This window comes from Prionailurus bengalensis, chromosome B1, assembly GCF_016509475.1.
Source record: "Prionailurus bengalensis isolate Pbe53 chromosome B1, Fcat_Pben_1.1_paternal_pri, whole genome shotgun sequence".
Lineage (NCBI taxonomy): Eukaryota > Metazoa > Chordata > Mammalia > Carnivora > Felidae > Prionailurus > Prionailurus bengalensis.
Window position 1 is genome coordinate 150,616,987 of NC_057344.1, and position 16,353 is coordinate 150,633,339.

Consider the following 16,353-nt stretch of genomic DNA (forward strand, 5'->3'; position numbering starts at 1 on the left):
ACTCACACATATAAAAGTCCTCAACTTAGAGTCTGGTTACTGAAGAATATCCCAACTCAGATCATTAACAGTTCAGACTGCCCTATATATTCCTCAAGATGTGTATTTTTCAGTCTGAAAAACTGCAGAAGCAAAGTCACAAAATTATTGAAATTATCACGTTTTCATTGACATCTTTGGAAAAATGATGCCATGCATATGCCCTTTTAAACACTGAATACTCAAACTTAATGAAAGTAAATGAATATGATAAATTGGATTTCATACAGATTATAAATTGTGTTACTCTGAATTAAGTAACCTCTGTACTTGCCCTTTCCTTTAAGGAATGCAGAATGCCAAATAGGTCTTAAACAGGGATTACTTTTAGTTGCCTTCCCATTTCAAGTTCCAAGAGTTTATTTTGTATTCCCCCAAATTTTTAGTTGAATAAAATATACCTTAGTCTTCTTCTAATTGTACATTCAACATAGAAATTTCCTTTTAATGAAATAGTTTTCTACAACCTCCACAAAAATTAGAAATTTTAAATATCACATGCTTTCTCTGAAGGTTATAGAGATTTCTGTCCATTTTGATGAAAGTTATATTTCCAGCTATGATAAAAAAAATTTAAATGACCTCTAAGATTCCCATCCCTCAGTGTACACACTCCTGGACACTCAAACACTAATTTAGGTGCTGCTGTGAGGGAATTTTGCAGATATAATTAAGGTCTCAAATCAGTTGGCTTTAAGATAGGGAAATTGTCCTTGGTGGACCTACTCTAATCAGGTGACACCTTTGAAAAGGACTAGGCTCTACCTGGAGAGATATTCAGGATGTAAGAGATTTGTTGGGAGGGTGATTCTCCATTGCTGGCTGTAGAGATGGAATGGGACACATGCAAAGAATGTGGTGGAATCTATGAGCTGAGAGAGGCCTGTGACAGCCAGCAAGAGAACAGGGACCCCAGTTCAACTTCAAAGAACTGAGCTATGCCTAGAACTTAAGTGAGCTTAGAAAATGATCACAAATGTCAGATGAGATAGCTGCCTCAATCAACACCTTGATTTCAACCTTGTGAGATCCTGAGCAGAAAACTCAGCCATGACATGTACAGAACCGTGAGCTAATAAGTTGGTATTGCTTTAAGCTGCTAACTTTGTGGTAATTTGTTGCACAGCAATAAAAAATTAATACATCAGTGTTTGTTTTCTGATGCAAGTAAAGCAGGAAAAAAAATGCATGGGCACAATGGTGCAGTGCATCTCTACTTACAATCAGGCTAGATTCCCAAGGCTTTACTGAGCCTATTTTTCTCCAAATCTGAAGTGATATTATGCAAATCACTAGCAGGACCTCTCCAGAATGGAAAGTCAATGATGCATATTGGCTTTCATGCATCTCTTCATATTATCATATTATTCATAAAAGTTGATACTGAGTTGACAGTTTATTCATACAGGATTAAATAGCTGCAGATTTAGACTATGGCTCCTGAAGCTTTTGTAATGTGGCATTGTATACCTGTTATTCCCCAGAGGTTCTCACAAATGGAGAACCTAACACACCTATTTGTTGGTTGCCATTCCCCCTGCCCAGATGTTCACAGCTCCTTGTATGGGATTTGTAGATATGACTGCCACGGCACTTGAAGCAGTGGGCTATTGGTTGTTGAACAACTCCTCTGCTAAGAGTCCTACCATTCAGTCTGTAACAGTGATGTGATCTTCCTGTCATCTACTTTCTCCATTTGCCCTATTCAGAGAAACTCTGATGAGAAGACAGATTTGAAAGCCCTTAAGTCTCCTTAAGTTCTAGCCTTCCTTCTTTGGTTCTCTTATTGATTTCGAATGTCTTGGAAACATACTAAGATTCTCTGAGAAAATGAATGGTCAAATAAATGAAGAATGAATGAATGAGTGAATAGATGAATATATAAATAATAAATTAATTTAAGAGAATGCACTCAATGGAGTGGAAGTGTGGCACTGCGGGAAAAACAATGGTGCCCTAGGAGTTAGAAGGCGTGAGTCTGAGATGACCACTAGTTCTGTTACATCAGATGTCGTTTAATCATCTCTGGGCGTCAGTTTTCTCACCTGGAAAATGTGTTACATTCTACCAAATAGTTTCTAAGTTATCCTTAACTTCTGAATTTAGGTTTTATTTAAAAAAAAATTTTTAATGTTTATTTGTTATTGAGAGACAGAGAGAAACAGAGCGTGAACAGGGGAGGGACAGAGAGAGAGGGAGACACAGAATCCAATGGAGGCTCCAGGCTCTGAGCTGTCAGCACAGAGCCCGACATGGGGCTTGAACTCTCAAACCACGAGATTGTGACCTGAGCTGAAGTTGGTCGCCTAACCCACTGAGCCACTCAGACACCCCTGAATTTAGGTTTTAAATCATTCAAGAGGCTAAATAATGTTACACTCCACAGAGCTTCTGTTTGTTGTTATATTCTGGCACCTTAATTCTTGTCCATTGGAAGACACACTGCCTCTCCACAGCCAGCTGTCTAGATTCTTTTTAATCAGCCAATGCATACATTGTCAATATTTTCTATACCCAACAGAATTCAAGCCTCTCAAGCTCCACTAGGTTTATTGGGTAAATGTACTGCTTATGCCAAAGCTATTATCTTCTTAATTATTTAGGTCCATATGACTTGTATCTTTTATGCTTTCATTTACATATAAAATATGTCTATATTCAAAAGAAAAATTTCTTGTAAATCAACCAATATTTATTAAAATTACACTCAGTGCAGGGGCGCCTGGGTGACTCGGTCAGTTAAGCATCTGACTTTTAATTTCAGTTCAGGCCATGACTCATTGTGAAATTGAGCTTCACATCAGGCTCTATGCTGATAGTGTGGAGCCTGCTTGGGATTTGCTCTTTCTCTCTCTCACTCACACTCTCTGTATATCTCAAAATAAATAAATAAACTTAAAAAAATTAATGAAATAAATAATATAAAAAATAAAATTACACTCAGTGCAAAGCATTGGACTAAATCTTGTAAAGGAAAAATACCTTCTGTCCCCAAAGAGGTTGGTTTAGCAACACACACCCACCCAAAGCTAAATTCTAATGAAAGAGGTAAATAAAGTTGATTATAATGGCAAGTTGTAGAGAAAGAGACTACAAAATGAGTTAGAAGACCAGGACCTTTTTAAACCATTTGACTCTAATCAAGTGTCCTCTCTCTCAGCCTCTGTTATTTCATATATAAAGCTGGCATAATATCTTCCTCTTACAGATTTGTAAAATTCCTACTCTTTACCAGGCACCTTATTAAATCTTAATGATAAAAAGATGAACAATACCAGTCTAGCTCATTGAGGAGTTCAGAATTAAATTTAGATTAATATACATGCAAACAAATACTTGACACAATGTCATTAGCACTATTGTTGATAAGAGATGTGGACTGACAGCACAGAGAGCCAGTGCCTCTAGAAATAGAAACCACGAGTAATATTGTACATTGCCAGATCCTGATCTTCTTAATACGTCCCTTCACCCCAAGATAACCTTGATGCATATCCAAGGCAAATGTATTCTTGCTGGAAAAGGTAGACCAAAGAAACTTGCTGTTATCCAAAGGAGAACCAGAAAGCTTGTAACTGTTACAGTGTAAGAGTAACCTGCTGAGTTTTCCTTTTTACAGGACAGTAGGATTTGGCACCCAGAGCAGAAGTTTGAAACCATGGATGATTGCCCTTCTCATTGTGTTATTACTGACAGTGGTGGCAGTGACCATTGGTATTCTGGCCCACTTGTTAGTCTCTGGTAGGTAAAGATTGTGAATTTCACTCAGCTTGATTTCATTTTTCTGCAAACTTTAATTTGTATATATGTAAATGTAATTTTATCTAAAAGTATTTTTGTGCTTTTACCAGCATTTAGAATTTAATTTTTTTCAGTCATTTTATAAAAATAATTATTGAATGCCTATTGTATATGAGTACTTTTCTGGATGACTCAAGGTACAACATTATATAAAGCAGACCAGTTTCCTATCTCCTTGGAGCTCACAAGCTAATATCCTTTTAAGACTACACAAAAGATCAAAAATGGTAACTGAAAGAGGTGCCTGGGTGGCTCAGTAGGTTGAGCAGCTGACTCCTGATTTCCCAGGGTCATGGGATCAAACCCCACATTGAGCTCTGTGCTGAGCGTGGAGCCTGCTTAAGATTCTCCCCTCTTGGGGCAGCTGGGTGACTCAGTCGGTTATGTGTCTGACTTTAGCTCAAGTCATGATCTCACAGTTCATGGATTAGAGCCCTGCATCAGGCTCTGTGCTGACAGCTCACAGCCTGGAGCCTGTTTTGGATTCTGTGTCTCCCTCTCTCTCTGCCACTCCCCTGTTTATGCTCCGTCTCTCTCTCTCTCTCTCTCTCTCTCTCTCTCTTTCTCTCAAAAACAAATACTTAAAAAATTTTTAAAAAAGATTCTCCCTCTCTCTCTGCCCCTATCCCCCACTCACACACTTTCTCTCACTCTAAAAAGATTTAAAAACTAAAAAAAGTAGCAACTTAAATCTACTGGTAATCATAATAACTGTAACCATTCAAGTGAAAAACTATGATAAATTAGTTATTATATTAGTTATTAAAACTGACTCATTTACTCATCATTATGTCCACCAACATTTCAAGGGACAAAGAAAAACACATGTCCAACAAAATAATGAATTTTGAAATAATTGGTAAACTATAAATATGACAAATACTGTTACTTATTTTTAGAGAAAATTTTATCCTTTCCTAAATGATATTCACGTATTTTTTAATTGCCTGATATACTTATAATCACACAAATAATGCATTTCAGAATTCTTTTTAAATTACATCTTTCTCTGCACAGACTGCAAAGCATTAACATTTGTTGACAAATCTCCACAGGGTCACTCACACAGATGTGTTTGATAAAACAACTACCTCAGGCTTCTTACTTGAATGGCCTCACCTATTGTCATCTTCCTCAGACTTGTGTGTGTGTGGGGGGGGGGGGGGGGGCTGGTGAAGACTCTATCACAATCATTAAAGGTTTTAAGAACACACTTCTGGGCTTTTTGTAACAACCCCGCCTGTAGTTTATGCTAATGGCAAAAGATTCTCAGGTCATTTCATTTGACTGCCTACGAGCCCCTTTACTAGGAGTATAATGTTTGATAATGATATGGATTGTGCAGATGAGTATCAGGGGGACCAAAAAAAAAGCACTACAGAGCCCAGAAACGTACCACCTAGAAGATGTACCATTCTGATATCCCTCTCTCTTTCCTAGGTCCATAGCTGGGAAACCCATTGTGCCCACTGTGTCCTTCCTAGGCCAGGCTCCCTAAGGAGAGATGCTATTCTGTGGCTGGTCTGTTTTTCTATTTTCAACTCTTTGTAGGGGCGCCTGGGTGGCTTAGTCAGTTAAGCATCGACTTCAGCTCAGGTCGCAATCTCATGGTTCATGGGTTTGAGCCCTGCCTTGGGCTGTGTGCTAACAGCTCAGAGCCTGGAGCCTGCTTCAGATTCTGTCTCCTCCCTCTTCCCCTCCCCTGCTCACGCTCAGTCTCTGTCTCTCAAAAATAAATAAATGTAAAAAAAAAATTAACTCTTCGTAAATTTCTTGCCCCCCACCCCCAGAAGGCCAGACTCCTAAGATTACTAGATTTCTTAAGAGCCCCACTGCTCTGTTTTCTTATCTTTCCCAGCAGCCAAGCAGAGATCTGACTGATTCACCCCACTTACACACTGTTCTTATCTCCCACCTCTGACAGTTTGTTCCCTTTCTTTTCCTGTCTTTCTTACTTTGCCTGGCTCTCCCATTATAAATCAAAATTCAGGGGCGCCTGGGTGGCGCAGTCGGTTAAGCGTCCGACTTCAGCCAGGTCACGATCTCACGGTCTGTGAGTTCGAGCCCCGCGTCAGGCTCTGGGCTGATGGCTCAGAGCCTGGAGCCTGTTTCCGATTCTGTGTCTCCCTCTCTCTCTGCCCCTCCCCCGTTCATGCTCTGTCTCTCTCTGTTGCAAAAATAAATAAAAACGTTGAAAAAAAAATTAAAAAATAAATAAATAAATCAAAATTCACAAGGATGTTCATATACATCTACTTCTAGCAGAGTATAAGGTGGTATACATTTTAACTCAGCAAGACCTAATATAGGAATTAAATGTTTCAGCTTTAGAGCTAGTCTCTCTAGGTTTAAACTCAGGCCAACTCACTAGTTATATCGCATAGAGCAAGTTACTTAACACCTCTGTGCCACACTTTCTTCACCTGTGAAATGGAGGTGACACCAATTTCAGGGAGCTAGAGTGAGAACCAAATGAATTAATACATGTAAAGTGCCCAGAACAGTGTTTGGCAATCTAGTAGACACTCAATAAATTCCAGTTATTATTAACATAAAAATTAATTATCTTCATTATATTTATTAAGAAAGTAAATTAGAAAAAAGTCTCAATAATAATTCAAGACTCTATACTAACGCCATTATATCTGTGCCTTGGATCCTGAAATCTAATCATGTTATTTCCTACTTTTCCTTTTTATCACAGGACAGAAAACGGAGTATTATCATGGAACATTTAAAATTTCAGATCTACAAGTCAATAGAAATTCTAGACAAAACAACACATACAACCTTAAGGACTTAAAGGAGATGAGTGAGAATTTGGTAAGTCAGATGTATTCTTTCTGTTTTAAAACAATGTTGAAGGAAGAGATTTGTGGATCATTTCCCTGAATATTTCTCAAAAGACTATTTTCAGACCACTTGCATTAAATCACCTTGAAAATTCCTAGGCCCCATTCCAGACCCACTGAATCAGTGTCTAATGGGATGGGTTGGCAGGGACGGGGGAACAAGGAAATCTCCATCCTGATAAACAGTGATTCTGATAAACCACCCTTTGTGACTCAACCACCTTATCTAAAGGTAAGAGAATTGGGGCATCTAGGTGGCTCAGTTGGTTAAGGGTCTAACTGTTGATTTCAGCTCAAGTCATGGTCCCAAGGTCATGGTATCAAGCTGCATGTTGGGCTCTGCACTGAGCCTGGAGCCTACTTAAGATTTTCTCTCTTTCTCCCTCTGCCGCTCTCTCTTCCTTGCTCTCTCTCTCTCTCTCTCTAATAAATAAATAAATAAATAAATAAATAAATAAATAAATAAATAATAAAAATAAATAAAATAATAAAAATCCATAAATGGAAGTGAACAAATGCAGAGTGCATTTATGATAGTAATACTGTGTTTGAAAGTGGACTTTTAAATATCAATAAATCATGTATTTCTCAGAGTGAAGGAGCTTCACATGCAAAGACTGAGATAGGTAATGACAGATTACAATCATGAGCACATGCAAGGCCCTTCGCTGGCTGTCATTATTTATTACTCTCATTTTTTCACAAAACGTACTCCCATTCACCTCCCTCAGCAGGCAACCCTTCTTTGTGCCACATGTATTCTTTTGTTTGTATTCATTCCTGTAAAAATGTATTTTGTTGTTTTGTGTGCACATGCTTTTAATTTATTCTTTGTGTTATAAATCATTCATCTTAGTCATTTTGGGCTACTACATCAAACTACCAGATACTGAGTGGCTTGTAATATCAGATATTGATTTCTCAAAGTTCTGGAGGCTGGAGGTCTGAGATCAGGGAACAGCCAGGTCAGATTCTGATAAGGACCCTCTCTCAGGTTGCAGACTGCAGACTTCTCAGTGTATACCCACATAGTGGAGAACAGACCTAAAAAGCTCTCTGGGTCTCATTATAAGGGCACCACCAACCCCACTCATGACCTAATCACCTCTCAAAGGCCCCACCTCCTAACACCATTACATTGAGGGTTAGCATTTCAACATGAATTTGGGGGCAGGAAACAAATATTCAGTCCATGGCATCACTTTTTGTTTCATGCCTTTTTACTCAGAACTTTTTTTAAAGCTCTGTCCATGTTGCTAAATGTACACATAATTCACTGCTATTGGCTACTACAAAATGGTTTATAGTGTGTTTTGCCATATTTTACCTCCTACCTATCATCCCAAGAAATGCTGCACTAAATAGCCTCCTACTTGTCCCCTATAGACCTGTGCAAGTTCTTCTGTGAGCAGAATTACTGGGTCACTGGGTGTGTACCCACTTAATTTAACTAATTAGTGTGGATTGCTCTTCAGAATGGCTGACCCAGTGTACACGCCCATCTGCAGTGCATAAGGATTCCTATGTCCCCACATCTTTGCCAACACTTGGTATTATTTGGCTTGCTGACTTCTGCCAGCCTAATAGGCAATAAGTTATGTCTTTTTGTGATTTAATTTACATTTTTCTAATTACTGAGTTTGTGCATTATTAAATACGCTTGTTAGCCTTTCGAGTTTTCATTTTTATAAATTGCTTGTACCTATCCTTTATCGAGTTTTCATTTTTATAAATTGCTTGTACCTATCCTTTACCTGTTTTTCTGTTAGAGTCATTTTGTTTTATTAGTGTTATTTTCTAGAAGTTCCTTATATTTTCTAGATATGAACAGTTTGCTGGTTGAGGAAATTATAATCATCCATTCTATCTTCTATTAATTTGGACCATGTTGTCCTTCATGAAATAGAAATCCATAATTTTGAAATGATGATCTTCATCAATTTTGTCTTATGTTTGTGTTTTTAAAGTTTTTTTAAGAAGGTATTCCCTCTTTCAAGTCATAAAAATATTTTACTTTATTTTCTTCTATTAAGTTCAAAATTTTACTTTTTATATTAAGCCTTCAATGTATATAAAGTCCACCTTTGTGTGTGATGTTAGGTAGGAACCCAGGTTGTATTCTCCAAATAAGTTTTCCCAATTTAACTAAACAATCTTTCCTCCCAATGGCATGGTTGTTCAGCTCTTTACATTTCTTCACACCTGAATCTTGCAGAAAAGGAAACATGATCTATCTCCTCAAATTTCTTCATATCTCTTTGGAGATATGAGAGTAATGAGCATGAAACTGAACACCATGACATAATTAAGGACTAAATTGTATGCTGAGGACCATAAGGGCAGAAGAACTTCAAAGAAAAGGAAATTCAGCTAGGTTTCCCATGGTCAGGAAAGGCTTTGTATTATTTAGCCTTGTTTAAATGAAACAAGTGTCCTTTTTCCCCCACTCACCACCCAGTTACCTTCAGAAGAAGTATGTGAATGGTTCGTGCCTCATCCTGCCACTCCTGTTTATTGTTGCTGAATCCCAATGAATGAAACCAGATTCTTCTCTCTGCCCTATATGGGTGCTAATTAGACAGCCAAGAAAGACAGGTTGCAGGTCCTGCTCTTCCTCATAATTTGGGATTTACTGATTTGAATGCAAATGGAGATGCAAAAGTAAAATGAGCTCATGCTCAGATACTGCTAAAAAGACTTCAGTAACCAGACACCTGTAATTCATGACACTCCCAAATAGGTAGGTCACTTTCTTCATTATTATAAGTTCGGGTAGGATCACTGTCTGATGTAGTACTTCATTTGAAGAAACATATTTCAGAAATATCAAGAAATACTTTTAAATTACAGGGTCATTACAGATGTGAAAGTCATAACCTTGTAATTCCATAACAATAGCTAGCATGTACTGAGTGCCAAGCACTACGCTAAAACACCTTACATGTATTTTAGTTAATCCTCAAAAACAACTTTATGAGGTAACTACAATTACTATCACAATTTTACAGATGAGAAAATCAAGGTACAGAAAAGTTAATTTACTCAAGATCATAGAGCTAGCAAATGTAGCTAGTAAATGATTACATATTCTTAATAAACTTCTGTCATCCATAAGAATAATCTGTGTGACTTTATTTCCCACCTACTATGCACAAAATTCCAGAAATCAAGTAATTATCCCCGGTACATTAGTCTATTTCAATTACACTGTCAACATAGGCCAGTGACCATCGTCTCATTAAAAATGGGAACAGGTGGGAATTTTCTTAGGGATGTCTCCCCATAAAAAAACACTCCCCCTGTGCCCAGGGAGCACTCAGGGACACCAGAAAAGGGCTTAAAATGATCCTCCAAATATCCTTAATGCTATGTCTCTAGAACTGTAGAAAAAAAGGAGCTTGGAAACAGAAAGAGATGCAGAGATAAACTAGTTAGAAACACTCTAAAGGAATTAGAAAACAAAAGTGAGAGATTGGGTTCTGATCAACACTGAAGCAGGAAGTGCTTCTACTGAGAAAAATTAGTCGAGATAAATTTAAACTTAGCAAAAGTATTAGTCCCGAAGTTTGCATTTGCAGAAGGTAAAAGAAGTAAAAGATGCTCCATGCTTGGTGTAGGATTGTGGCCCTATGCCTGGAGAGAAGATATTGGATTTGGAAGATTTAAGAAAAAACTAAGCAGACATTATCAAGAAACTTCATGTTCAGAGGTTAGAAAAATTGAATGGAGAGTATGGCCAAGTCCTTTCCTGAGAACACAGACCTACATTTATTTTGAAATTAAAGATTAGGCATGTTTAAAAGAGGAAGATGTGTAACACCTCTACCTTAATTTGAATCCTGGAAGAAAAAGATAATTGTTGTATATTTCATGTCTAATCTGCGATGTAACACTGCAAAGGAGGCATTATTATCCACACTTTAAGGATAAGGGAACTAAACCTCTGAAGTTAAGGTCCATAGCCAGTAAATGACAGAGGGGAGATTTGAAGCCATATAGGTAATTTGAATATGTGCTCTTTCCACTAAATTGTTCAACTTGTCAGGAAGAAACTCAGCTAATATAGGAAGCTCAACTCTGTGTCAATTCTTCTCCCATTTAATATTTAAATTTATAAAGATTATAAATCCCATATGCTGTGCTAGGTAATTTAAGCAACACATTGGGTTTACTTGTTATAAAAGTGTGTCCTCCTCCATAGTATCCTCACTTTCCTGTTCAGTTTTTGGTCCAGCTTTATTGAAACACAATTTACAGATAACATTGTGTCAGTTTACAGTGTAAAGCATGTTGATTTGATGTATTGCAAAATTATTATCACTGTAACACTTCCATCATGTCACATAATTACTATTTTTTTGTGGTGAGAACATTTCAGATCTTATACTGTTAGCAACATTCAAGCAGCATTCAGTATTATTATCTATAATCACCGTGCTGTACATTACAACCCTAGAACGTATTCATCTTATAATTGGAAGTTTGTACCCTTTGATCAACATCTCCCTGCTTCTCCCACGCCTCCCCCTCAGCCTTGGTAACCGCCATTCTATTCTGTTTCTATGAATTCATCTTTTTAGACGCTACATATAAGTGATATCATGCAGTATTTGTCTTTGTCTGATTTATTTCACTTAGCATGATGCCCTCAAGGTCCATTCATGTTGTCCTAAATAGCAGGATTTCCTTCTTTCTCATGGATGAATAATATTCCATATGTATATATACATATATATATGACATGTTATTGTATTGTGTGATTGTATGTATATATATATATATACACATACATATACACATACATATGTACATACATACACACACACACACACACACACACACACAACATCACATCTTCTTTATCCATTTATCAATTGACAGGCACTTAGGTTGTTTACATATCTTAACTACTGTGAATAATGATGCAATGAACATGGGAGTACAAATATCTCTTCTGTATGCTTGCTTTCATTTCCTTTGGATATATACCCAGAAGTATGATTACTGGGGCATATTATAGTTCTACTTTTAATTTTTCGAGAAACCTCTATACTATTTATGATAGTGGTTGTACCAATTTACATTCTTCAAAAGAGTGCACATTCTTCAAAAGAGTTGCATCCTCTCCAACACTTGTTATCTCTTGTCTTTTTGATGATAGACATTCCAAAAGGTGTGAGATGATATTTCATTGGGTTTTAATTTGCATTCCCTGATTATTAGTGATGTTAAGCCCCTATTCATGTACCTGTTGACTATTTTGCTGTCTTCTGTGGAGAAATGTCTATACAGATCTTATACCCATTTTTAATCAGATTTTTTTTGAGTTGTATAAGTTCTTTATATACTTTGGATATTAACCCTTTATCAGATGTATGATTTGCAAGTATTTTCTCCCATTCCACAGGTTGCCTTTTCATTTTGTTGATGACTTCCTTTGATGTGCAGAAGCTTTATAGTTTGATGGAGTTCCACTTAGCAATTTTTGCTTTTGTTGCTTATGCTTTTGGAATCATATTCAAATAATTGTTGCCCCAACCAATGTCAAGAAACATTTTGCTCTATTTTCTTCTAGAAGTTTTACGGTTTCAGGCCTCATGTTTAAATCTTAATCTTTAATTTTGAATGAATTTTTAATTTCATTATTTTCAGTTTAATCTTTAATTTTGAATTATTTTTGAGAAGGAGTAAAGGGGCCCTATTTCATTCGTCTGCATGTGGTTATCCAGTTTTCCAACACTATGTATTGAAGAGATTATCCTTTCTACATTGAGTATTCTTGGCTGCCTTATTAAATATAAGCTGGTCATATATGTGAGCATTTATTTCTGGGCTCTTGATTCCTTTCCATTGTTCCATGTGCCTTTTTATGTCAATACCATGCTGTTTTATTATAACTTTGTATTAGACTTTGAAATCAGGAAGTGAAATCAAGAAGTGGCTCTGTTCTTCTTTCTCAACACTATTTGGCTACTCAGGGTCTTTTGTGGCTCCATATAAATTTTAGGATTTTTTTCTATTTCTGTGAGAAATGCCACTAGAATTTTAATAGAGATTGCATTGTTCTATAGATGCTTTGGGTAGTATACGCATTTTAACAACATTAATTTTTCCAATCCATGAACATGGAATATCTTTCATTTATTTTTGTCTTCTTTGATTTCCTGCATCAAAGTGTTACAGTTTTCACTTCCTTGGTTAAATTTATTCCTAAGTATTTTATAATTTTTGATGCTACTGTGAATGGGATTATTTACTTTCTTTTTCAGATATTTCATTGTTAATATATAGAAATGCAGCCATTTTCTGTATGATTTTGTATCTTGCAACTTTACTGAATTCATTGATTACTTATCTGCTTTTTTGTGGGAATTTTTAGGATTTTCTCTATATGAAATCATATATCTGCAAATAAAGACAATTTATTCCTTTTTGATTTAGATACCTTTTATGTCTTTTTCCTGCTTGATTGCTTTGGCTAGAACTTCACTACCATGTTGAATAGGAGTGGTGAGAGTGGGCATCCTAGATATCTTGTTCCTGATCTTAGGAAGACTTCAACATTTCCCTGAGGTATATTGTATAATCTGTGGACTTGCCATAGATGGCCTTTATTATACTGAGGTATGTTCTTTCTATTTACAACTTGCTGAACATTTTTATCATGAAAGGGTGTTTCATTTGTCAAATGATCTTTCTGCATCTATTGAGATAATCATGTGATCTTTATCATGTGATCATTCTATTAATGTGTGTATTACATTTATTGATTTGTGTATGTTGAAACATCCTTACACATCAGGAATATATACTGCTTGATCATAATGTGTGATCCTTTTAATATGTTGCTGAATTTGATTCACTAATTTTGTTGAGAATTTTTGCATCTATGTTCATCAGAGATTTTAGCCTATAGTTGTTTTTTTTTAATTTTTTAAATTTAATTTATTTTTTAAAATTTATATCCAAATTAGTTAGCATATAGTGCAACAATGATTTCAGGAGTAGATTCCTTAATGCCCCTTACCCATTTAGCCTATCCCCTCTCCCACAACCCCTCCAGTAACCCTCAGTTTGTTCTCCATATTTATGAGTCTCTTCTGTTTTGTCCCCCTCCCTGTTTTTATATTATTTTTGTTTCCCTTCCCTTATGTTCATCTGTTTTGTCTCTTAAAGTCCTCATAGGAGTGAAGTCATATGATTTGTGTCTTTCTCTGACTAACTTCACTTAGCATAATACCCTCCAGTTCCATCCACGTAGTTACAAATGGTAAGATTTCATTCTTTTTGATTGCCGAGTAATACTCCATTGTGTGTGTGTGCGTGTGTGTGTATATATATATATATATATATATATATATATGTGTGTGCGTGTGTATGTGTGTGTGTGTATATATATATATATATATATATATATATACACACACACACACCACATCTTCTTTATCCATTCATCCATCGATGGACATTTGGGCTCTTTCCATACTTTGGCTATTGTTGATAGTGCTGCTATAAACACTGGGGTGCATGTGTCCCTTCAAAACAGCACACCTATATCCCGTGGATAAATGCCTAGTAGTGCAATTGCTAGGTAGTAGGGTAGTTCTATTTTTAGTTTTTTGAGGAACCTCCATACTGTTTTCCAGAGGTAGCCTGTAGTTTTCTTATAGTGTCTTTATCTGGCTTTGGTATAAGGATAATGTTTACCTTGTAAAATGAATGTGGGAGTGGTCGTTCCTCTTCAATTTTTTGGAAGATTTTGGGTAGAATTGGTGTTATTTCTTTTTTAAATGTTTGGTAGGATTCATTAGTGAAACCATATGGTCCCGGGTTTTTCTGTATTGAAGGGTTTTGATTACTGATTCAACCTCCTTACTCCTTATTGATGTATTCACATTTTTAATTTCTACATGATTTAGTCTTGGTAGGTTGTATATTTCCAAGAATTTATCCATTTATTCCAGGTTATCCAATTTGTTAGTATATAAATTTTCACAGTCATCCCTTATGATCTTCTGTATTTTTGTAGCATCAGTTGTAATATTCTTTCATTTTCTGATTTTATTTGAGTCTTCTCTTTTTTTTTCCTTAGTTTGCCAAAGGTTTTGTCAATTCTCTTTAACTTTTCAAAAAAACAACTCTTAGGTTTTTTTTAATCTTTTCTATTGTCTTTTAGTCTCTATCTCATTTATTTCCACTCTGATCTTTGTTATTTCCTTCCTTCTGCTAATGCTAGTTTTTTCTTCTACTTCTTTCTTTAAGTTTTAATTCCAGTTGAGTTAACATAGTGGTATATTAGTTTCAGGTGAACAATAGTTTTTCCTTCTTTTTCTAGTTGCTTGAGGTGTGCAGTTAGATTGTTTATTTAACATCTTTTTTTCTTAATGTAGGCATTCATCACTATGGACTTCTATCTTAGAGCTCTTTTGCAGCATCCCATAGTTTTGGTATGCGTTTGCATTTTCACTTGCTTCAAGATATTTTTTTTTATTTTTCCTTTGATACCTCCTCTAACTCATTGGTTGTTGAGAAGTGCATTGCTTAATTTCCACATATTTGTGAATTTTCTAGCTTTCCTCAGTTCTTAACTTCTAGTTTCATACCATTGTGGTCACAGAAGATAGTATGATTTAAATCTTCTTAAATATTTGCTAAGACTTGTTTTGTATCCTATGAGGATCTACCCTAAAGAATGTTCTGTGTGTGCTTGAGAAGATGTGTATTCTCTTGTTGGGTGGATTGTTGTTTATATGTCTGTTAAGTCCATTTGATGTAAAAAATGGTTAGGTCCAAGGGTTACTTGTTGATTTTCTGTCTGGATGGTCTATCCACTGCTAAAAATGGGATATTAAAGTCCTCTATTATTATTGTATTATTGTCTATTTCTCTCTTCATATCTGTCAGTTTTTGCTTAATTTATTTAAGTACTCTGATGTTAGGTACAATATTTATAATGGCTCTATCTTCTTGATGAATTGACTCCTTTATCATTATATAATGACATTCTTTGTCTCTTGTTACTAGTTTTGGCATATGGTTTCTTGTTTGTACCAGTTTTTGAGGAGGAAGACAACAGAAAAACAACTATAATATGGGAAGGAGGTGGATGGAAATATTAGCATACATTTATTTAGCATAAATAATCTATGACTGGAGGGAAAATGTGGATGGTTGTTTTCTGAGAGAAGTTTTTTTGAGAAAGGAAGCAATATGAACCATCTCAAAACTTCCCGATAAAGTTATGAATATAGCACAGTCTTCACTCTACTGGATAATCTATTTAGATGATGGCTCATCATTCAGGAACTGTAAAAGAGTCTAAGAGTAATGATTCATACCTTCTCTTTCTCACAGATTAATCAAATTTAGAGATTTCAAAGACAACACACCTGGAGAGGACAGGAACCTTCTAAAGAAATGACCTTTCCTTGCCTCAGGCATCTGGTTTAACTATCTTTAGTGCAACTTTAAATACACACAAATTACATATTTTCCTCTTCTAAAATGGTAATTCAGAGATCTAAGCTTTTGTGGTATACTGAAAGTTAATAATTTATCCTTTATCACCCTTCACTGCAAACATTTTAATTTCTTGAATTTACTTTGCCTCTCAATCTCAGGAATACAAACCAATTTGGGATAAGGTTATCCAATATATTGC

At 35.9% G+C, this 16,353-nt stretch overlaps 1 protein-coding gene across 1 annotated transcript in view; it reads left to right on the plus strand.

Moving 5' to 3' along the window:
• Positions 1-16,353, plus strand: part of TMPRSS11A (transmembrane serine protease 11A) — a 53,489-nt gene that overhangs the window by 10,305 nt on the left and 26,831 nt on the right. Inside the window, 3 exon segments of the mRNA XM_043556617.1 lie at positions 1,585-1,706; positions 3,659-3,780; positions 6,545-6,674. Coding sequence (XP_043412552.1) covers positions 1,585-1,706; positions 3,659-3,780; positions 6,545-6,674 — 374 coding nt within the window.